At 39.7% G+C, this 23,398-nt stretch overlaps 3 protein-coding genes across 7 annotated transcripts in view; 1 reads left to right on the plus strand and 2 right to left on the minus strand.

Annotated features, from left to right (window-relative positions):
* Window positions 1–10,946, minus strand: LOC147324840 (uncharacterized). Of its 5 annotated transcripts, XM_086298903.1 has the most exons (16): window positions 9,305–10,940; window positions 8,585–8,636; window positions 8,459–8,476; window positions 8,308–8,370; window positions 6,116–6,217; window positions 5,342–5,413; window positions 5,144–5,248; window positions 4,964–5,035; window positions 4,636–4,728; window positions 4,101–4,187; window positions 3,905–3,994; window positions 3,198–3,236; window positions 3,032–3,109; window positions 2,856–2,930; window positions 2,515–2,607; window positions 2–712 (listed from the first exon to the last, which is right to left on the minus strand). In XM_086298903.1, exons 1-16 carry the CDS (start codon window positions 9,767–9,769, stop codon window positions 675–677), a joined length of 1,542 nt encoding a protein of 513 aa, XP_086155029.1. In that variant the 5' UTR covers window positions 9,770–10,940; the 3' UTR covers window positions 2–674. The 5 variants fall into 5 exon arrangements, with proteins under 5 accessions (XP_086155031.1, XP_086155029.1, XP_086155028.1 ...); XM_086298905.1 differs by lacking the exon at window positions 2,515–2,607 and having other exon boundaries at window positions 1–712; window positions 9,305–10,941; XM_086298902.1 differs by lacking the exon at window positions 2–712 and having other exon boundaries at window positions 719–2,607; window positions 5,168–5,248; window positions 9,305–10,946.
* LOC147324841 (aromatase-like) lies at window positions 10,913–16,404 on the plus strand. The gene is made up of 10 exons (XM_086298910.1): window positions 10,913–11,040; window positions 11,640–11,797; window positions 13,592–13,742; window positions 13,841–13,995; window positions 14,083–14,259; window positions 14,392–14,506; window positions 14,592–14,706; window positions 14,780–14,942; window positions 15,033–15,274; window positions 15,397–16,404. The coding sequence occupies exons 2-10, from the start codon at window positions 11,650–11,652 to the stop codon at window positions 15,625–15,627; spliced, it is 1,497 nt and encodes a 498-aa protein (XP_086155036.1). The 5' UTR covers window positions 10,913–11,040; window positions 11,640–11,649; the 3' UTR covers window positions 15,628–16,404.
* The window catches only part of ap4e1 (adaptor related protein complex 4 subunit epsilon 1), a 17,934-nt gene continuing 10,815 nt past the window's right edge, over window positions 16,280–23,398 (minus strand). Inside the window, exons 14-21 of the mRNA XM_086298869.1 lie at window positions 22,567–22,869; window positions 21,993–22,104; window positions 21,777–21,915; window positions 21,427–21,682; window positions 19,760–20,311; window positions 19,477–19,667; window positions 19,245–19,405; window positions 16,280–18,793 (exon numbers count right to left, since the gene is read on the minus strand). Of these exons, the coding sequence (XP_086154995.1) occupies window positions 18,633–18,793; window positions 19,245–19,405; window positions 19,477–19,667; window positions 19,760–20,311; window positions 21,427–21,682; window positions 21,777–21,915; window positions 21,993–22,104; window positions 22,567–22,869 (1,875 nt within the window). The 3' untranslated portion in view covers window positions 16,280–18,632. The remainder of the gene's footprint in view (window positions 18,794–19,244; window positions 19,406–19,476; window positions 19,668–19,759; window positions 20,312–21,426; window positions 21,683–21,776; window positions 21,916–21,992; window positions 22,105–22,566; window positions 22,870–23,398) is intronic.

The following is a 23,398-nucleotide window of genomic DNA, read 5'->3' on the forward strand; positions in this document are numbered from 1 at the left end:
AAAAGTATAGTTGAGTAAATTGGGTAAATTTTATTGTTAATTTTCTCTGAATCATACAGTAATTTGGGCTGTGGATCACAGGGGTGAAAGTGGAGATTAACCAAATCTGGGAGTGGATTGTGAAGTAAAATAGTGTCAGGACAGAAAACACTGCGTTTCTAAGCCAGTCGGCACCTATACCGTAATATGCGTAAGAGTAGTGCAACAACATTTTAGGTGCGGCTGGCGGGGCGGCTAGCTTGACTGCGACTTCGTAAGTGAGGGCTCACTTGACCGCAGTAAGTGTTTGCAGGTTTTCACAACCGTCAACTAACCTGCTTTTACTGTGAAAAGAGCTACAGAGTTAATATTTAAATGTTATTAATGTGGCCGGGTTCTCTGCTCACTGCAAACAAGTTAAACACGTTACCTCCAGAGTCTCTGGTTTGGCACCTCGTGGCAACACCCTGGCTCTTAGTTCAGGGTCTTGGCTGAGGTACTGCAACTCATGCGCCCTTTGTCTCAGCACTGTATCCAAGGAGCTGCTGTATGTCTCAGAAACCTCCTGAGTTACAGAAGCATCAGCACCACCTTTGCAGAGTTTGGTCATGGCCATGAGGACCCAGCTCTTGGTTTCACTGCTGCTGTTTTTCATGTCCAAAAGTTTGGCTAGCAGGCTCAGGACTTCAGCAGGTTCAAGATCCTCCCTCAAATGAGAGTATTCCCCAAGCACCTGGGAATTACAGAGAGTAAGTAAAGGTTTAGCATATGTAGCCCTGGCTGTATAAGTAGCTCATTATTTAAATTTGTTCATTAATATTGATAGTTAATTGCAAATGTTTAATGTGTTCAAGAATGTATACAAATGCCTGCAAAGTATGTGATGTGTGTCAGTTAAATGCACAACCTTTTTATTTGTATTTTGAGGTTTATGTCATTATTTTTGATATGGTATTGATATGTACTACAGCTCCAGTGAACCCTGAAGTAGTCTCAGGTAGAGGGGTGGGAGTAAGTGGGGAGCCGTGTGCACTCTGCAGGAAGCGAGAGAGACGACAGCTGAACAGTGTCGAGTGAACGCAGAGTTCATAGAAGGGCGACACGCATTTTCGGGTTGACGGATAGTTAACTGGAGTCGAGAACTGTTGTACCCTACTGTGAGGTAAATGTGAATTTTGTCTGACACTTGAACCCAATGTTATTGTGTAAAACAGGCTAACTGCTAACCGCGACTAGCCGCTAGCGTAGCCTAGCATATTCGCTAAGCTCTTGTTCTGCTCTGTTTTTATTTATTAAGCTAATGCTAAGATTGAATGTTAACGCGTGTGAACTGGCATTTAGCGGGGTTGTGTGATTCAGTAGGAGGAGACGGACGTCTTGCTGGCGTGTCAGAGAGGCCCCTTCTGCTGGTGTGCTGAAGTTATGTGTTCACGTGGGAGCACGTGGAAAGGACGACTGTGAGTGCTGCTGCCATGGCCTGCTGGTAGCCGTGACCCAGTTTCCCCGCTATCCCCTTGAACTGCCTGGAAGTGTGAGTACTGTTGTTTGCACGTGCTTTTATTTTTACTGCTTGGCAACAAGTGAAGCGACCATATTGTTTTAGGTCCCAACGCACCCGAGCCACGACTCAGGCCTGCAACGAGGGGTTTGCTAGCAGAAAGACTGTAGCACTTGAGGTGTGTGTGTGTGTGTGTGTGTGTGTGTGTGTGTGTGTGTGTGTGTGTGTTTGGTGAGAGCGCGTGAGGGCCCACAATATTATTTGATTATTTTGTTTCTGTTGAGGTAGATACCTTACCATTGTTTAACAAACTTTATTGATTTTACTTATTTCCTTTGTGTTGTTAATTCAGCATTCACTAAAGTGGAGTTAACTTTATAATTGACCTGCTTGTGTGTGATTTATTTCCATATAGTGTAGTTTTATTGCATATTTAATACCATAAGCACGACACAGGAAATCATTCCTGCCTGTGGCCATCTCCCTGTACAACGCATCCACTTAACACACTGTTTGCTGCTACAGCTACACATGTTTCTTTTCCAAATATTTATTTATAAGTGACGTATGTATGTATGTATGTATGTATGTATATATATATGTATATATTGTACTATTCTTAGTTAGCGTATTGTCTGTCTTGTCTTAATGTTGGTTTAAAATGGAGCACTGTAACAAAAAATAATTTCCCCCAGGGATCAATAAAGTATTCTGATTCTGATTCTGATTAAAAAGGGAGTATCAATAGGAAAGTAACAACAGGAACCCAGGGCCCCTCTCAATAGAACGTGGGATGGGTGTTACACATAAATATTAATGAAGTTCTGTAGAACGCTTTTAGTTGCAACAAAGGAAAGCTGTAAACTTGTTGTTGTCTCTCTCTTTTAAACTAGTGTCACCTTCTGTAGTGATACCCAAAGCAAGTAGTTTCTCCACCTATTTCTAAAGAACAGTTCCTGGTTATGATCCTGTTTTCATACAGCACTGTGCAAAAGTCTTGAGCCAGCTCAAGACTTTTGCAGTCTTGGTTGATTTACCAGTTTTCACTTTCATGCTCAGATGTTTCTCAGATTCAGAGACATTCAAAGCATCTGTGGTGGCTTTCTGAAGAGGATACGCTGTTGGTGATTCTTCAGGAAGAAACACAAGATGTAACTACAATTTCTGCTGCACACATTAGATTTGTATACAAGTAATATATAAAAATTGGTTTCTCACTCCTGGTTAAATCTCACTGTTCATGAGATAAAAAAAAATAAAAAGCCTAAACTATATATTTTCATAATTAATGATGTTTAAGAGATAAAGCTCTTACCACCCCAAAACATTTACTACAGAAACATAAAACAGCACTGAACTTTAAACAGCTTGAATTTACCAGTTTTCAGAGTTGCTTTAATGAAGGTCTCGCTGCCATTAGAGGAGTCACTGTTTAAATCTGCATCAGGTGGAGCTGTGAAAAGAAGACAACAAAGTTCAACACGTCTTCTTTGCATACCAAGCACAACAAGAGGAGGACATGCAGTTAATAACTCAAAGCACAAGGTTTATTACCTGGTAATAATTGTACTGGTCCATTTGTAACATTTTCAGTGTTGGCATCATTAAAGTTGTTCATAAATGGTTTTGTGTCTAGAGGAATTAAAATGTTGTCATTAATCAGTCCTGGTGAATTTTTTGTGTTGGATTTTTGTGTCAGAAGGGTTACAAATGTTCATACCTCCTCTGGTGTTTGCAGCTGGACCATCTGTTGGTGATTCTTCAGTAAGAAAGAGAAGTTGGTCCACACATTAGAAAAATTATATATTCGAATAGTTAATTGCTTCAATTTGGAGCTCAACTTCATACTCTGCTGCAAGTATTTTAAACAGTTTTTCATTCTTAGGAAAAATTTAATTTGCAGTTTATTTTAATCCCAAAATTGGAAAAATCTTTTTGCATAGAAGTTAAAATCAAGTTAAACACTGCAGACATGATTAAGTTGCTTAAATAAATAGAGCTCAATAACATAGAATACAGTATGATCACATTAGGATTAAAAACAAGTGTTAAAAAACAATCTGAAAGCAAATGAAGTAAAATAAGTATGGATTAAAAATATGAAGTGATAATATAATACTATATAACTAAGGTAAGTATTCAAAGACATTTAAAAGATATTAGTGCACAGTCTGTTAGTCAGTTGTAACGTCAGCTTGTGAATGATTGTGAACGAATAAAGTATCTGCAGCCAGTAAAACTAATCAAACCAAGTATGAGCCCGTACACTCACAACAGGAGCATTTTTAAAACACACCAGTTTTTACTGTTGTTCACTGACAGTTCTGCTGCCCTTAAATGCAGCACTGTTTAGATCTGCATCACTGGGGTCTATACAGTGAAAGCACTTCTAAAGTGACAGAAAGAGGATGTTTTAGAGTTTAATACCTGTTAATTTTCCTGCTGCCTCTGTGATGACTTCAGGGTTTCTAAGAATTGCTGTGCTGTAGCTGTAATCTTCATAAAACGGTGAACGGTCTAGAATGGGGTTTTTTTGTTTTTTTTGGGGGGGGGGGGGGGGTTTAAACTGTGTGGTTTAAATACATTTTTCATATATTCAAATTTAGTTTTTTTGATCATTTACCTGATTCTGTCTTATTGTCCAGTTTCTCAGGGTCAGAGACATTCAAAGCATCTATGAGGTTTTCAGATGGATGTGCTGTTGGTGATTCTGCAGAAGGAACGTAGAAGATGTCACTGGATGATTGGACACACAATTTATCATAATTGTAGAAGAAACTTGCTGGTTTATTACAAACAGCAAGCGATCTTTATGTCATATCGTGTGTAATTTAAAATCACATAATTCACCAGTTTTTGTGTCTCCAGTTATTAGGTGATCGTAAATGTATCGTTTGCAGAAATATAAATGAATTTGTTAACGTCAGTTCTAAAACATTCAGCCGTCTCTTAAATATCTTAGCAGAGACACTCTGACACTCAAATGGTTTCTTACCAGCTTTCAAATATGTGTCTAAAGTTTCATCAGAGAGAGCTTTTCCAGCATCATGCGGCTCACCTGGTGTTGGTAACACCGTGGAATCAAAGAGGAAATCCAGTACAATGAGTATAGTGTGAAATAAGATTTGTGTGTACAATGAATGAGTACCAATATTAACCTGCTAATAAATTCATTGGTGCTTCTGTAACATTTTCTGGGTCGATTTCAGTCAGGTTGTCACTTTGGTAATCTGGGTGAGGTGATATCCAGTCTGCAGAAAAGAAACATGATCAGCATAACCATAAATGTTTTAAAGGAATCCAGATACACTATTATACTGTATATGTGGCCAAAGTTTCAAATCCTTTTGAGCCAAAATGGAAATAAGCACAAAAGATCGCATTTAAGGTTTAACTGAGTGGGAAATGCAATTATTCAACCATTTTTATTTGTGTTCTGAAGTGATGTGGCAATACTGATAGCAAGCACAGCAGACATTTTCTTACCACTTTCCACTGTAGTAACAGTAACATTTCTGAAGGAGTCGCTGTTGTTGTCTAAGGCTACACTCAGCAGGCCTGGAGGGAAAAAGAGGACATTTACAATTCTGCAGCATTTTCAGTTGTGACACAAAAAACAAATGATCGTGGCTGCGCTGACTGTTGTTGAAGTTCAGCACTTCTCACCTGCTGATGATTGGGACCTCTCACCTGCTGGGACCTCTGTGACATTTTCTTCTTTGGTATTGTTGAAGGCGTCTTGACTGTGGTTTGGATAAAAAGAACCAAAATCTAGGAAATAAAAGATGTTGAGTTTGATGCTTTTTCTTAGTCAAATATTAGTCTGCCAAACAAGACTTCTTATCGCTCAGAGTGGTAACTAACCTAATTTTATATTTGTGCCACTAACATTCAAAACATTAGTTGTGTTATCAGCTGGACGTGGTGTCGGTGATTCTGTGAAGAAGAAAAAAAGAGACATAAATTGCTACCCTTATCTCAGAGCAGTTACGAAGCACACACCATCCATAACATCCACCCATACAGACATACATATATACTTTGCAACTTGTTGTTTTCTGTGTTGTTTTATTAGCTATTAATTTTAACCCTGTGAGGTCTAAGTCATCATCAGTGATCACCCTGACTCTAACTCTAAACAATCAGAAGATGGATGAATGGATGAACAGTTGTCGATCAGGCTAATGGACACCTCTATGACCAGTGTGTTGGGAACTTATCTTTAAGATCAACATGACTGAAACTAAGAGACTAAATAAAATAGAGACAAATCCAGACAATCAAAGAGTTTAAATTAAAATCTAAATAACAGTCTTAAATCTTGTTTCTGTAGGAGAATGGCTTCTGTGCTTTTAAAATCTCGGCATTAATCATGCCTTTGACCAGTCTGATTTGTGAGGAGAGACGTGAAAAGATTTTACTTTGTGGTAAAACAACTAGAACTGTGAATGTTACACTGCTTAATATCATAGTGGATAAACAAGTGATTTTTAACTACTACTGAAATCGAATATAGAGTGAACAAAAGCAACTGAACACTCTTCAGGTCAGCCAACACTGTTTTTTTAATAATCACACAGCTTCTCATATCATGTTTGCGGTCCTTGGTCCACTGGCTCATTGTGGCATTATTCCTACCTCTCCATGCGTAAATTTGACGACTACTTCCTTCAGTAATCTTGTTTTTCATGTCACTGGAACAACAGGTGGAGCAGGGTGGACCAGGTGGACCAGGAAGACCTTTATGTACACAGATTATTAAAAATATGATGTGCAGAACAGACCAAATTAACAATACTGCTAATATAGACTCTTTAATATTAACCCAATTATATTTATATAGTGAAAAGTCAAAACATAAGTCATCTCAGAGTATTTTTACACTGTAAGGCTAAGACTTCACGTGGTGGGTGGGTGGGTGGGGGCTCTGATTCTATATTCATTTTGAATGTTACCAGCCAAAGAAGCTGTTATCAGTTATTGCCACTTTCATAAATATCACTGGATGCATAAATATGAGGTGAGTGACTTTAACATGAAGAAAGATCAGCCTGGGCCACACTTATGAAGAGCACACATCAGCCTTGACTGGTTGGGTTAAAGGGAGAGAGGAGAAAATAGGTCAAGGAGACAATTAAAACAAAGAAGGTTGGCTGAGTCAGAAATGTTCAGCTCCAGAGCCAGAGACCTCTGCTGAAAGCACAGGGAGGTAATGGCATGCAATGTTCATGGCCCTTTGAAGTCTGTGGAGTAAAAGAGAGAAGAGTAGAGGAAAGGTGCTCGATGCGTCATGGGAGGTTCCTCTGACGCAGCAGCATAACTAAGTGATGGTTCAGGGTCACCTGATTCAGCCCTAACTACAGGCTTTATCAAAAATGACCGTTTTAAAACTAATCTTAAAAGTAGAGATGGTGTCTGCCTCACAAACCCAAACTGGGAGCTGGTTTCAAATGAGAGCAGCATGATATCTGAAGGCTCTGCCTCCCACTGAAATGCTGAAAATGTGAGGATCAGAAGTAAGTCTGCCCTCTGGTGCTATCTACAGAATATGGTACCATGAGATCTATAACATGTGTCAGAGTGTGATTAAGCAGGACTGCAATTCGGTTCTAGATTTAACAGGAAACAAATGAAAGGGCCTTATTATGACAGAAATATCACCTCTCTCTACTCCCTGTAAGTACTCTTGCTGCAGAGTTTTAGAACAGCTGCATCCTGTTATAAGGTGTATGGTAAGTACAGAAGTCTGGCACAGAAGTAACAAAAACAATAAAAGAAAAAGGAATGCTGTGATGTGGGCTACCCTATTAACTGTTCATATAAGACTGTTTTAACCTTAGTAATGACTTGTGATGCCTCAAATGTATTCAGTTCAGTTACATTTTATTTTTATCGTATTAAACCACAACAACCAACGACCACAATAAAGGTGCTTTATATTGTAAGGTAAAGATGCTACAATAACAGAGAAAAAGCCACAAAAATCAGGTGATATGAGCAAGCACTTGGGGACAGTGGGAAAGAAAAACTACTACCGGGGAGTGGCAGCCTCTGCCATGACTGGTTTGGGAGTGAGTGAAGGGAAACAGGACACAAGACATATTAAAGGTGTGTTTTTTGATGGAAATTAGAACACTGGGGTTTTCAGGTAGCCCTAGTGAGCTGTATGGGCAGAGATTACCCTCATTAACATTTGATGCACACCCAGTTATTTTGTTCTGGAAGCAGGCCTGAAAAATGACAAAAGCTACTCAGTTTAGAAAAGAGAAGTAAGGATTAGCCCTACTTAGCATAAATTTAACACATCACAAAAAGACTGAAGAGTTGAAGGAAGGAAAAGGAACCAATAACAGTTAACAGTCTTTTAAGGTAATGTCAGGCTCCCTGAGTATTCATCAAGAGCTTCATGTTAGTTCAAAAACCTAAATTTCTTCAGAATCTCAGATTAATCTCAGAGTTTAAGCCATGCAGAGTTGGTAAAAAGATACAGTGAATGAGTGAAAGTTAAAAAAAAAACAAAAAAACATTGCCCACACTGCAATTTTCAGTTTCAAAACAACAAAAATACTATAATTTGGGCTAATCAGTGCTAATCAGTGCAGCAAACACTTATCCCACTGCAGTAAACAGCTATGTGGCAGCTAAATACAAGTTTCTTGCAGACAGTGAGTGGGATGCTCGTGTTGTGCAATCACAGCAGGAACAATGAAAGACTGTTTGAAATGCACGAGAAGCTTCTGTTCTGCAAATTTGGTTGTTTTCATACAGCTTTTCGCTGAATGGGAGAAGAGATGGGTTCTCAGATTTCTTAGACATATAAAAGTTCTCACCTTTTCTACCTCGTCTCCCCTCTGGCCCCGGTGGACCTGGGGGTCCAGGTGAACCAGGTTTACCTGACAGAACAAAAACACTTTGTAATGCAGTAGGAATTTAGCATAATTTGAGTAAATTTACTCAGTAAATTTAAATTTCAGTTTTTACCTGGGGGTCCAGGTGGGCCTGGAAAGAAAAAAACAATTCACATATTTAAAAAAAACAACAACAACAACTATGGGCAGTAAATACGCAAATGAAAACAGTGGAGATGCATGTTTTTATGATGTGCACCTGTTAAACAAATTCCTTTGGAGCTCCTGCACATGTCTGTGAAGGCTTTGACCTGAAATAAAGAAAAAGACAGGCATGAGGAAAGTTTTGATTTAGGTGTAAGTTAACCACATATAGGGCCATTTGAGTTAGGCCCTGTTAACACAGAAAGGACAGGGTGTTTTCTAAAGGTCTATATTTTAATCTTTTGCCATGTTCAGTGTTTATTCCCAAAATCCAGCAAAAGAATCATTCTCGTTAACAGAGCTGAAGCAGTTAGAGTATAACAACAACAACAACTAAAATTCCCTAAAATTTTCTCACTTCTTAAATGTCTGCTGTTCTTTTAATCTTTAGGCTTTAGATGAAACAAACTGAAAGTGAAGATTAATTGTTAATAAAAACAATGATACTGCCCCCGGCTCCCTCACAAAATATACAGTAGCACGGCTTTGAAGAAATGCCAGTTTTGTAGTGGAAGAAAGTGGAGCCGAGGGAGGAGCAGTCACTCTTCACAGCACAAAGTACTTTTCCAGGAAGCACTCAAGACTAGAAATTTGTTAATGGTTACAACAGACTCCTGGATTTCTTAGATTGCAAGGAGATGCCTCACGTGATCGTATTAAAGACACCAAACTCTGGAAAAATAAAAAAATTCAGTTTTTGTCATAATAGAGTAAACAACTTTTAGCATTAGTATTCACAGTCCTACAGAAACATCCAAGCATGCTGATGTCTTACAGGAACCATAGAGTATGTCATGAGCATCAGCATATCCTTCTGATCTTCGCTTTGCATTGGATCTTCTTCCTGGTTTCTCCTGCGGCGGTGGAGCTTCCTGAACTCTCGGGCCTCTCCGGGGTCGATGGGCAGGATTCCCGTCCGCAACCTGCAGCTCTCTGTCAGCTCCTGCATCTGGGACTCCAGCCTAAACAGCTCATCTGCCAACTCTTTCTGCCGAAACAGCAGAAACACTAAACCTGCCGTGCTCAGGAGCAGCAGCACGCACATCCCCACCAGCAACACTTTCCACATGGGAGAAACAACACTTCCCTCTTTCATGTTTGTGCCCCGTTCCTTGGTCCTCGCTGCACAGTGATCCGGGCTGTGTAATTCAGAAGCACATACAGCACATTTCTGAACACCTGCCAGCAGATGACACGTCAGAGAGAAACCACAGTAGAGCAGTTGGAGAGGAATAAACATGTCAAAATCTGCCTGGAACTACAGCGAGAGAGAGAGACACGTGATGCATTGCATAATAACAAACATCTGCAAGACTGCTGAAATCTGTAGGCTTGCATGATTTAAATGCAGCTAATGGACATATTTCCAGAATGACACATCCTCCAGACAGCATAGGGCTTCCCATCATTCTGGTGCCTGTTTTCCTCAGCATTTTCACTAGCTTGTCCTACTCAAAATTACATGGAAGTGGAATAAATAAGCTTCGAACAAGGGACACATTGTTGGGATCTACAAAAGAACTTTCAGAGAGCTTTCAGCAAATGTCTGCGAGTGTGCGGATGTACATGTGTGGGTGTCAGAATATCCTTTTTATGAAAGGGTTTTGTTTTTTTCTATTCATTGCAATATGAATTTCGAAATTGAAAGTTTCGTAAATAGTCAATGTTACATTTTTTTTGATTGATTTTTGATTTGCTGCTTTTTCGGGGGTGGGGGGAAGAGGTCATTGTAGCTTCTGTTGCTAATTTCAGAGCAAGACCAACACATCCACCCCTAGATGTGTGGCCAGTATCTTTAAACAGGGCATACCAGCTATTCACAGGTACCAAGCATGAAAGCCAGCTCATTCACAAAAGCTTTCCATGAACAGTGTTTTTTCCTTTCAACTTTGCAACTATGATTTCTTACACTGGACTAACTAACATGCAATCAATCAATCGCTTTGACAGCACTTTTAGATTAAATTATTAAAACTGAGCTTTTAAGAATATAATTATGACATTTTTTAATTCTTCTTTTCCCTTTCTGAACTCCTGAGTAAGTCCTTGTCTCCTTTGACACAGGTCAGTCTGACCCAGCTAATTAATTTCCCTTTCAAAAGCCTCCCGGGTTGATGAATTGGACAGTGGGGTTTCTCTGGGTGCAACAAAGCTAAATGTGAAGTAAGCCCATCTAAACACTAATGCAGAGCACAACCAGTGAAAGCCTTGCAGGTTCTCCATTCTTATGAATAAAAAGCACCTCCTTTGTTCTGCTGGAAACTGCTTTGTGGTTCAGATATGCACTGCTGTGTCTCAGGTTCACTCCTCTGCCATGGTGCTTGTAACCCTCAAGTGACCACGTCTCCAGGCAACTGTTAAAGTGAAAGCTCAGCCAAAGGATTTATAAACACTTGAAACACTGGATTTATTTGCACAAAGGATGCTGGTCACCTTTAAAACCAGTAGAGGAAGTACTGCACCTCTTCAAATTATACTCTAAGTTGGACTGGAGCAGGAGAGGAAAGAGAAGTAAGTAGAATTATTCAACCTTTTTTGTTACAAAGATTTATGAAGCAAACCTCTCACATAGACTGTTAATTTTTTTAAATTTAGATTTTACATATATATATATATATATATATATATATATATATATATATATATATATATATATATATATTGTATTTGGACATTGAATTGAGACACTGTGTTTGATATTAGACTTTAATATTAAATCAGTTTCTGCGTCTGGCATCTTGCTTATTTAGTCTATTTATTTATAATGAGCTCACATTTCGCTGCTCATCAGTGTCCTTCTGATGCAGTCTGACAGCAGCAAATTCATGTTGTTCAATTTTCTGCAGCACAGTGATGAAAAACTTAAGATACATGACAAAATACTGTAATTGTAAAATAACTATAAAGGTATATATAGTTTAGAAAATATCAAAGACAATAAGTAAGATAAGGGCTAATGACCCTATAATTGTAAGATAACAGAGATCATCATGAAAAAAAATCATAATGATGTCTGTAATTACTGTATATTTGATGCTAACTACTTCAGTAATACAAACAGTTAATGATAAAGGTTGATGTGGGTGTATTTTGATTTGAATGTGGCTCAGTGCTAGAGAAATGCAGAGGATGCTGCCGGTAGAGGAGCTCATCGCTGGCCCCATGGTGGCTGATAGAGCGTCAGAAGTCACTGCTGTCCTGCTACTTCTGCTGCTGTTGCTGTTGCTTTTCACCACCTGGAGACAAAGAAAACAGTCACACATACCAGGTAGGCACTAATACATATATATATATATATATATATATATATATATATATATATATATATATATATATATATAAAAATGGTAAATGGCCTGTATTTGTATAGCGCTTTACTCAGTCCCTAAGGACCCCAAAGCGCTTTACACTACATTCAGTCATTCACCCATTCACACACACATTCACACACTGGCAATGGCAAGCTACATTGTAGCCACAGCTGCCCTGGGGCGCACTGACAGAGTGCGCCCCAGGGAGCCTTTAATTAATATGGTATATAAATACTTATAGTTAGTACAGTAATTACAGTAATTACACTCTAAATACACTTCAAATTACAATTAAAAAATCTTTACCTTATTTATCAAATCCTATTATTCATCCTAAATATCTCTCTATAAGGAACATATTATTCCATTATATCAACATTATATCAATATGAGTGTGTGTGTATACTATATATATATATATATATATATATACAGTGGGGCAAAAAAGTATTTAGTCAGCCACCGATTGTGCAAGTTCCCCCACTTAAACTGATAACAGAGGTCAGTAATTTGCACCAGAGGTACACTTCAACTGTGAGAGACAGAATGTGAAAAAAAAATCCATGAATTCACATGGTAGGATTTGTAAAGAATTTATTCGTAAATTAGGGTAGAAAATAAGTATTTGGTCACCTCAAACAAGGAAAATCTCTGGCTCTCACAGACCTGTAACGTCTTCTGTAAGAAGCTTTTCTGTCCCCCACTCGTTACCTGTATGAATGGCACCTGACATACAAGACCACTGATAATCTCCCTCGATCTGGGGCTCCACGCAAGATCTCATCCCGTGGGGTCAAAATGATCATGAGAACGGTGAGCAAAGATCCCAGAACCACACGGGGGGACCTGGTGAATGACCTGCAGAGAGCTGGGACCAAAGTAACAAAGGTCACCATCAGTAACACACTACAACGGCAGGGAATCAAATCCCGCAGTGCCAGACGTGTTCCGCTGCTGAAGCCAGTGCATGTCCAGGCCCGTCTGAAGTTTGCCAGAGAGCACATGGATGATACAGCAGCTATAAATACTAACTATAAATATGTAACTATAAATATATAAATGTACTAACTATAAATACTTATAGTTAGTACAGTAATTACAGTAATTACACTCTAAATACACTTCAAATTGCAATTAAAAAATCTTTACCTTATTTATCAAATCCTATTATTCATCCTAAATAACTATATATATATATATATATATATATATATATATATATATATATATATATATATATATATACATACACATAGAGTTATATATACTATATACTATAAGTATTTATATACCATATTAATTAAAGGCTCCAAAGTGTCTTTTTATATCATTTAGCCATCCACTGCGAAGGAATCAGATACAGAGTAAAGTCAGCAAGCATCTAATGACAAAGAAAGGGAAACCCTCATATACACAGAAGGTCTGCATCAATGACAAAACAAGGTTTACTCAACCATCACAGAGCGTGTTCCTTGTCTATTAAAACTATCACAAACAGTCTCTGTTTTGCAGCTCCAGGTGCAAATTCCTGTATACTGATGAAAATGGTTCATGCAGAAGTCAAATAACAGTTACACACAGAACAAAGAGTGCCGTCCTTACTTGCCACTCTCCTATATACTAAGATCAGAGCCTGGCAGCTATCCCAAAAAAATACACTATCTTTCTCAAATTAAACTCAACAGACAAGGTTCTTGCTAATTTGCAGTAGAAGTGGGAGTCTACTATCATAACCTATTTCTCTCTGTCAGGCCCTTCCTTCTTAGCAGGACTCGGTCCCATTCTCTCCTACAGCAGGTTCATCTGGTCTGGGATTGGAACAGCGTGTAACTACTACAACAACAAATATGGGAGCATTGTGCGGGTGTGGATAAACGGAGAGGAGACCCTGATTTTGAGCAGGCAAGTGGGTTGTTTTTTTTGTTTTTGTTTTTTAGAGTAAACCGAACTTGTTTTACAGTAAATTTTCAGATAAAGGTAAAGCCTGGTTTCTTCTGCAGGTCCTCTGAAGTGTACCACGTTTTGAGGAGTGCCCACTACACCTCCAGATTTGGGACCAAAAAAGGACTCGAGTGCATCGGCATGTACGGAAATGGTATCATTTTCAACAGTGATGTCCTGCTTTGGAAAAAAGTGAGAACATATTTTTCTAAAGGTGAGCGATTACCACACACTGACAGCACATACTGTGGTTAGACTATTGCTTTCTTGAACTGTGGAGCTACTGAATGTTACTGTGCAGCTCTGACTGGACCCGGCCTGCAGAGGACCGTAGGAATCTGTGTGAGCTCCACAGCCAAACACCTGGACAACTTACAGGATATGACTGACCCCTCTGGACATGTGGATACTCTCAGTCTCCTGAGAGCCATCATTTTGGACATCTCCAACAGGCTGTTCCTAGGAGTGCCGTTAAATGGTCAATTGCGTGTTTACTGCACATAGATTCCTAAAACCGCATACTATCTGCAAGAAATTGTGACGCATGAGCTCTGGCGCTGCATCTATTGATTTTTTTTTGTTGTTGTTGTTGTTCTTTTTAATAATTCAGAGAAAGAATTCTTGATGAAAATTCACAACTACTTTGAGACCTGGCAGACAGTTCTAATAAAACCAGATATATTCTTCAAGGTTGGATGGCTGTACAACAAGCATAAGAGAGCAGCGTAAGACACCTCATCTCACAGTAAGTCAGTATTGTGGTTTGCGATTTCTTCAACCTAATGTTTGTGTTGCTTTTTGTGCCAACAGACAGGAGCTGCAAGATGCGATAGAGAGCCTGCTTGAAGTTAAGAAAAAGATGATTCATGAAGCCGAGAAACTGGACGACGAGCTCGACTTTGCAACAGAGCTCATCTTTGCCCAGGTCGGTCTCTTTGGAGGGATTTTTGTCGTCCCCCCAATTGTCTTTTCTTATTCCCGTCTGTTGTGTTTAACAGAACTACGGAGAGCTATCAGCAGATAATGTCAGGCAGTGTGTGCTAGAGATGGTAATCGCAGCCCCCGACACACTTTCCATCAGCCTCTTCTTCATGCTGATGCTGCTGAAACAGAGCCCGGACATAGAGCTGCAGCTAGTGGAGGAGATGAACACCGTCTTGAGTTAGTGCAGCTTTACAGTGTTTCCAATATTCCATATTCACAGTTTCACTCTGGTGAGTAGAAGTATTCTGACACATCTTTCATTTTCAGATGAAAAAGACGTGGAAAATATCGATTACCAAAGTCTGAAAGTGATGGAGAGCTTCATCAACGAGTCTTTGAGGTTTCATCCTGTGGTCGATTTCACAATGAGGAAAGCTCTGGAGGACAACGACATCGCAGGTACAAAAATCAAGAAAGGCACCAACATCATTCTCAACATTGGCCTCATGCACAAAACCGAATTCTTCCCCAAGCCTAAAGAGTTCAACCTCACGAACTTTGAAAAAACGGTAAGTGAGCAGAGTGTAGTTCAGCAATAAATGTTTAATGGTTTAAACTAAAAAAAAAAAACATGCACACACACACACACACACACACACACATTTGAGTCTTTGCTTTCTCTCTTTGGCAGGTACCCAATCGTTACTTCCAGCCCTTTGGCTGCGGGCCTCGTTCCTGTGTGGGCAAACACATCGCCATGGTGATGATGAAGGCCATCCTGGTCACTCTCCTGTCTCGGTACACTGTGTGTCCTCGTCAAGGCTGCACGTTCAACAGCATCAAGCAGACCAACAACCTGTCACAGCAGCCAGTGAAAGACGAGCACATCCTGGCCATGCGCTTCATCCCACGAATGACATAACCCCACAATATCAAGCTGCGAAACATAACGGCGCTTTTTACACTTCAGATGAAAACATCTTGAAATGGGTTTAAAGGCCTTAATGAAGTCCTGTACTAGGAAATACTCACAGTAAATTTGTATTAACAGCACATGTACTCCAAATTAAACTTTACTAATCTTTAACAAAGTACACTTGTTAAGTATAGATTTCTGATTAATGTTTTGACAGTGTACACAGCTCATACATTTAATAAAGATGCATTTACAATGATTGAAATAACTGAAGAAAAAAATCACATGCAGAGGAGCAATGGTTCTGTATTTACATTAGTTTTATTTGTATTATGTTTTCAGTTTGATATCAGTTTCTTCTCATCTCATTTAGCATCTGTTGTTTTGTAAGTGGGTCACCCAAACATTACATTACTACAGGAGCTGCTCAGCTACAGAATCTCACGCTATGAAGCTTTCTCAAAATTTCTCAAACTACAGTAAACTGTTGCAATGGTGGCACAGTGATTGGTCCTGAGTTCAACTCCACCACCTGGCTTGGGCATGATCTCTCCGGGTACTCAGTGTAGTCTCATTTTTGGCTGTGTTGACAAATTTGGTCAAATTAACTTGAGACTTTTTACTCTGTGGTTTTGTAATTACCCAACATTATGCCTGATTTTTAAAAAAGGTTTTTTAGTTTATATAACTAAAAATAAAGCTATAGAAAAAGTACATTATGGCTAAGAACAATAACCCTTTTCATGAATGATTTACCGTAAATAAAATCTGCATTTACTTTGCCTTTGTGGGTATTTCTATGTTATATAATCAGTGTAGAAATATGCTATAATGCTGTATATACTTCAGCTTCACCATGCAAACAACTTCACATAAAAAAGCTCATTTTAAATATTCATTTTCATTATTGTGCAGAATCAGTAGTTCATATAAATTTTCGTATTATTACTTCCTGTTTCACACCCAATACATGTGTTAATAAGCATAAACTCCATGAGAGCCTCAATTTATTAAATAACCAATGAGTCAAAGTCAAAGGGTCATTTTCACATGTTGAATTTATTCATAAGTTAACTGAATGTAATGACAGGCACTCCAAGAAACAAGGATGTTTTTTTTCCTCTGTACCACAGGCACAAATCAAACATGCCGTACTGGCATTAAAACATAAGGCGTAGGGTTAAAACTGAGTATTAGAGACACTGTTAGCATCACACTGTGCTTCAAACCAGCACACAGGCATAGAAGAAACGCAGAAAGCAAACTTTCCCTTCAGGCTGAATTACTTAAAACAAGCCAAAACATGTCAAAGAAACATACAGGTGTAATCTGGCACAGACCAGTCAAACAGCACATGAAGAACAATGTTTCCCTTTCTTTCAGTGAAATGCATGTAAACATTTTGTAAGAATATAAACGCATAAATATGTTCTTTTAATACTGCAGTCATACAAAAATATAACAACCCTTAACATCCACCTAATGAGAAACATGAGTGCTTAAATAATCAGTCCATACCGTCCAAGACAGACCGCTCACTGTACGTGTCAGAAAGAAAAAAGGGGAAGTTCACGTCAGCCGCGAGCAGGCCAACTGGATATTTTACAAATATTTACAACACTTTAAATTTCATGAATATGCCAAACATGACCGATCAAATGCTTCAATTTCTTATTAACCTCCACGTGGAGTCGTTGTCAGTATCGTCCTGTGCTTTTTCAATAAAGGAGCAAAAGAGCTGCAAATAAAATGAACTAGTGCAAATATACTGTGCGCTCATCCATTCAAGAGACTAAATCAAAATCAGAGGACAAGCTGCTGATTCTTGGAAAATAATCAAACACTGCACTTCTGTTTAGCATCTCATGAGACAAGTCTGTAAAAAGTGAACAAGAGAGCATCTTTCTTCAGTTTTATTTGCATTTCAGCCTGCTGTTATTATGGTGAAAGTCAAAAAAAAATTAAAAGTGTAGCAATTCTGTAAATCCGAGGTTCAGTTGTAAGCAGGAAAAGGTGGTTGGGCTGGTTTTACCATGAGATTTATCGCTAGATCATGATTAGATCAAGTAGAAATAATCTCCATTAAGCGTCTTTAAATATTAAAGCTAGCATGCTTTACATTTACTGGGCATTAGCCATCACAGCTCAATAGGGCTAATATGTTAAAGGTGTAGAATGTATATAGTGGTGCTGCTAATTTTGAAACCGCAACGTTTGCATTTTATCAGCCACCGTGCTGGTCTTTTGGAGAGAGAAGCAATCAATCAGCCTCAAGGGGCCATTTTTGGTTAGTGCTGCATATTTAGCAACCATGCTTGGCTAACGAACTAATAGAAAGTGGCTTAGTGATGACATGATCCTTCAGTTTCTCTGCCGTGGCCGTCATGTAATCCTTCTGATTTGTCTGTGGTTATTCATACACTGAAGTTGCTACACTATCTTTTCTTCAATGCATCTGTTGTAAATGTGAAAGTGGAAGAGGGACAAGTGACTGTGGACTTACTCGCTCCACTGTTATGATTGTTGTAGCCTAGAAAATGTATTTCAGATCACAAAAAATATATATCTTCTCTCTGGTGTACAGGAAAAAGAAACAACTGAGAACTTCATTATTTTACACTTTGAGAATTTTCTGTTATACAAAGCATACCATCAGAATTTAACCAGGAAGAAGGCTTCAATTGTTTAGTGATTATGGAGCTCTTTCACGACTAAAAGGCAATAATGAAACACCCACAGATGATTAAACACCATCATTTGACCCTGAGCTTTTAACCTGCCATGTCTTTCAATGAGTTATAGTTCTGCCAAATAAATAAAACCAAATCTTACTAAATAACTTTGAGTGAAATTCATAAAGACCGCAAAATAAAGATCAAAAGCCACAACAGCAGGTTTCTCCTTTTCTGTTCAGCACTTCAGCTCTGTGTACCTTCCTCTTCAGTGAGGGTCTAGTGGGTTTAGTTCCTCAGTGGTTTCAGTGGTGGTGAGTGGTGCTGCAGCTCTGAGTCTCAGAGGCTCTGTAAAGCTCTCTGGCAGTGGTAGATCAGGCAGTCGGGCAGGTCGGGCACCGGCGACCGCAGCCAGACAGCCAGCCAGCCGGCATTCACCCGGCAATGCATCAGACACGGCAGATCCTGAAGGAGACGGCAAGCTACGATTCCTTCCATGCCTGAGCAGAAAACAATGAAGGTTACTCAGCAAAAAGTATAGGACACATTAATATCTATGTCTCCTTTTCTATATGCAATTTTAAAATCTTCTTCTTCTTCCCCTTTGTAATGCTGTTTATTGGTACCGCCGTGTTATTTAATGATGTTCATGCTGCATACAAGCGAAAGTTAAAGTTGTAAATTTTCTTCATAAACTCCTAAGTACACCTCATTAGAGGCATATTTGACGTATAGTCAAGCTGCATTATCTCATCTTTTTAATTAATGTAGTTTTTTAAAACAGTTATTCCTAATGTTAAGAATAAATAAACAGTAGTTACCACAGATGAGTTGGTGAATATTCTAACACACACATGTTGATGTGAATGCTGCTTTTATATGCATTAAGCATAAAATGATACTCTCAGTTTGAACAGCTTGAATACGAGCAGGAAACAAATGTTCATTCACCTATAACTTCCACAACATGAAGCTGGAGCTTCTTCTTCAGAGCATTCAGAGTGGCTGTGAGAGGTTCTTGGTTGTCATTTATCAACGTCAGATTCTGCTTTGTGTCGTGAGAGAAGGAAAGCCACATCGTCCCATATTCCTCTGTGGACACCACAAAAGGCCTGCAGGAAACTTGGATTAATTTTATGTCACTTAAATGCTGCACTTCAAATACGAGCACTACATATCTCACCTGATGAAGCTGGTTAAAGGGACTTTATATGAAAACTGCAATGACTGAGACGTCCCAGCAGGCAGCTGGTAAGATACCGTCCCGACCACCTCGACGTGAACCGCAGGCCTCTTCACAGTTAGAGAATACTGGCCCACTGCTACACTGTAGCTTGTCACCTCCCCCGCTGGACTATCACATAGGCAGGATACCTAAAAATAAACAATACAACGAAGCAACCTCATTATAAAAGACTAATGGACACCAAACGACTCTATTGATAATTTTCTACTGAATAATTTACCTCAAGTTCTTCAGAGTCGACCTGAAGCAGCATCTGTTGTATGGCAGACTCAGAGGAGTTCATAATAAAAACAACTAATATTAATGAATCTTCCTTCTGCACATGACAGGCTGAGAGATTCAGGCTTTGGTTGGCACACAAGGGAGCGATTTCTGAGTGTGAAAGGCCAGAAAGCTCTGCAGGAAGATAAGAATCCAGACACACTTCTGTTAGTCTGCCTGGGTCGTTATGTGGACCAGGACCAGCAGCTACCACACAGTTATCCCTGCGGAGAGCAGGGTTACATCCCTTTGTGTCAGATTCAGTTAACTCTGCCTCTGCGTGACAGGTGCCATTAGCAGTAGTGAGGCTCTGAGAGAGCTGAGATGTCTGTTCGGCCAGCTCTGAGGCGTTGTTGGAGTCTAGTAGGTTGTTACACAGCAGGTTATCTACAGCACTGGGAGGAGAGATGAGGGAGCTGGATATTTGCTCGTTTGCGATAAAGGACGAGCCCAGACCTTGACCTTTGGCTTTTCTTCGGAATCGCTGTGGCATCGGCTCAGATTTTCCCATCTGTTAGAAGCAAAAACACATATATGTAGGAAAAATGTTCAGAATCAGCAATGCAAATAGCTGCACAAATAGCTCCACGTTAAGCACTTTCACTTATAGCAGGGGTTTTAAATGAGAATTGGCCCTGCAAGGTCTCCAATGGACTTTGAAACGTGTTCAAGACATACCTATGCAAGTTTAAATGAAAGTTTAAATGAAAGAACTACTAGAACTTTTTATGCATTTATCATGTAATTTCAAAGATCTGGCCCACTTAAGATCAAAGTGCGCTGCATGTGGTCTATGATGTAAAATGAGTTTGACATCCTTAAATTAATAGCATTAGTAGATCCTACCACCCGAGAAAATGTTCAGCCAATCATTGAATATGTTCTAAAAAGCAACACCTTTTGTCTCATCTTAGACTCACCGAGTAGCTAAATGGGCCTCACAAAAATGGAAGAAATGTTTGGTTCATCATCATTAATTTTGATAATAAAAACAGACGAGTGTTCATCCGGTCCTCTTTGTTGCCCTCTATGTTGAAATTGCCAAAAATGTAAAAATAGATTAACACATATTTTATTCAGGGCTACCTTCAGGGATGAAGTGCGATCATAAAGTTCCACAACTCTGGCCATAAATATCAAAAACCGTCACTGATTTAAATGCTCCTTAAAGATCATCTCCTTTGGCAACACTCCAATGTTTTCAGTGTGGCTGCTATTTTTGAATCAGAGGAACTCCTGTTCTACCCCACTGCCCTTGTGGGTGATGCATGCTTTATCTCCTCCTCATTTCAAAATGATGACCCTTCAAAAGAATGAATGAATTAAAGGCAGGCAAATCTGGTGAGTTGGGTGATAAGCACAGACTGAGTTGTCGAGGCCAAAAAAAAAAAATTCATTTTAATTGTATGTTAAATGTGCTGTCAGTAGGCACATTATGACATGTACAAGTGATGAGCTTGTTTACAGCATAACTGACTCCGGTGACAGTTTAAACTCTGACCTGATGCCCTAAAACTCCTGTGGCTAAAGTGTTTTCGGTGATCCTCCACATAAAAATCAGAACAGTCTGAACCATAAGCTGATGCTTGCTCTTTGCACATATGGTATATGGACTGATAACCTCACCAGAGACACAGAGCTTTGGGAAGCCAGGCCAACAAACAGCGAAGAAGCCAGCTGCTGTTTCTCTTGTTCAGGCTCTGGGGTCGGTGTCTGAGTTGGAGTTTGGCTGTGCAAACTGTCGCCTTCGCCCTGCCGGCCGGGAGACTGAATGGGACTGGGAACCTCAACCTGTGCACCTTCCTCTACAGGTTCTCTCTGGGCCAGATAGCCCTCCCTTCCCCACACCCTCTTTATGCCATCCAGCTTCAAAGCTGAAGAGCTGAAACACAAACAGCAAGTCTTCAGTGTGAATTCAACACTAAAACTAGGAACTTGATTACACCAACAAATGCATGCATGTGGTGTCCACATACCCTCCTTTGTGTGAGAGGTCAGCGCTATCCCCTGACAGACCCGAGCTCATGGACAACAGTGTAGGAGACTGTCTGTCAGTGATGCTGCAGGAGGACATGCTGATAGGCAGAGAAAGGCCATAGGGCTCCAGGCTCAAGGCTGAGATAGACAACAAAGTCAGAACAAATCCAAACAAGATGCCGAATGTGCTGCCAAGATATTTATCTACATTTTACCTTTTGACTGATCTAATTCCTCCTGCCGTTGGTGGGGAGGTTTGTATGGAGCAGCGCCAGCAGCCAACGCCTCTGACACAAATCTGTCAAGAAATGACAGCGAGGAATCCACCTAAAAACAATCAAACAGTCACGCAAAATTGCCGCAGGACTGAAGACGTTGCGCCTGAGTGCTCTGTGTGCTTTGCTCAGCTACACAAAAACATATAATTACTAATTTATGTGTTTAAAATAAAATTCTTGGCCAAAAGAAGAGAGATTGGTTTTCTTGCTCTCTAAATGAATGAAAGTGAGTCCGATACTGAATGAAGTTCTCTGGAGAGCTCCGCCCTTCAGACTTCTCCAGACATGTTACAGGTTTGATTACTCATAAAATGAATAATGTGATTACGGTAAAGGCTGTCATCAATCAAATCAATTTTGCACCCTGAGGGGTGTTTCCATAAAGTGTTTGCAGGTTTTCACAACCGTCAACTAACCTGCTTTTACTGTGAAAAGAGCTACAGAGTTAATATTTAAATGTTATTAATGTGGCCGGGTTCTCTGCTCACTGCAAACAAGTTAAACACGTTACCTCCAGAGTCTCTGGTTTGGCACCTCGTGGCAACACCCTGGCTCTTAGTTCAGGGTCTTGGCTGAGGTACTGCAACTCATGCGCCCTTTGTCTCAGCACTGTATCCAAGGAGCTGCTGTATGTCTCAGAAACCTCCTGAGTTACAGAAGCATCAGCACCACCTTTGCAGAGTTTGGTCATGGCCATGAGGACCCAGCTCTTGGTTTCACTGCTGCTGTTTTTCATGTCCAAAAGTTTGGCTAGCAGGCTCAGGACTTCAGCAGGTTCAAGATCCTCCCTCAAATGAGAGTATTCCCCAAGCACCTGGGAATTACAGAGAGTAAGTAAAGGTTTAGCATATGTAGCCCTGGCTGTATAAGTAGCTCATTATTTAAATTTGTTCATTAATATTGATAGTTAATTGCAAATGTTTAATGTGTTCAAGAATGTATACAAATGCCTGCAAAGTATGTGATGTGTGTCAGTTAAATGCACAACCTTTTTATTTGTATTTTGAGGTTTATGTCATTATTTTTGATATGGTATTGATATGTACTACAGCTCCAGTGAACCCTGAAGTAGTCTCAGGTAGAGGGGTGGGAGTAAGTGGGGAGCCGTGTGCACTCTGCAGGAAGCGAGAGAGACGACAGCTGAACAGTGTCGAGTGAACGCAGAGTTCATAGAAGGGCGACACGCATTTTCGGGTTGACGGATAGTTAACTGGAGTCGAGAACTGTTGTACCCTACTGTGAGGTAAATGTGAATTTTGTCTGACACTTGAACCCAATGTTATTGTGTAAAACAGGCTAACTGCTAACCGCGACTAGCCGCTAGCGTAGCCTAGCATATTCGC

This window comes from Aulonocara sp. 'chitande type north' Nkhata Bay, linkage group LG7 (genome assembly GCF_057382095.1).
Source record: "Aulonocara sp. 'chitande type north' Nkhata Bay isolate Kocher_YH1m ecotype deep benthic linkage group LG7, A_spYH_male_GT1.1, whole genome shotgun sequence".
NCBI classification, from domain to species: Eukaryota; Metazoa; Chordata; class Actinopteri; order Cichliformes; family Cichlidae; genus Aulonocara; species Aulonocara sp. 'chitande type north' Nkhata Bay.

Coding starts and splice junctions, on each gene's coding strand:
- LOC147324840 (XM_086298901.1), bottom strand. CDS start 9,769: ATGTTTATTCCTCTCCAACTGCTCTACTGTGGTTTCTCTCTGACGTGT. Junction 8,637..9,304: donor TGACATACTCTATGGTTCCT/GTAAGACATCAG, acceptor TCTTTATTTCAG/GTCAAAGCCTTCACAGACAT. Junction 3,110..3,197: donor AGCTGCAAACACCAGAGGAG/GTATGAACATTT, acceptor TAATTCCTCTAG/ACACAAAACCATTTATGAAC.
- LOC147324841 (XM_086298910.1), top strand. CDS start 11,650: ATGCAGAGGATGCTGCCGGTAGAGGAGCTCATCGCTGGCCCCATGGTG. Junction 11,798..13,591: donor AAAACAGTCACACATACCAG/GTAGGCACTAAT, acceptor TCTCTCTGTCAG/GCCCTTCCTTCTTAGCAGGA. Junction 15,275..15,396: donor TCACGAACTTTGAAAAAACG/GTAAGTGAGCAG, acceptor TCTCTTTGGCAG/GTACCCAATCGTTACTTCCA.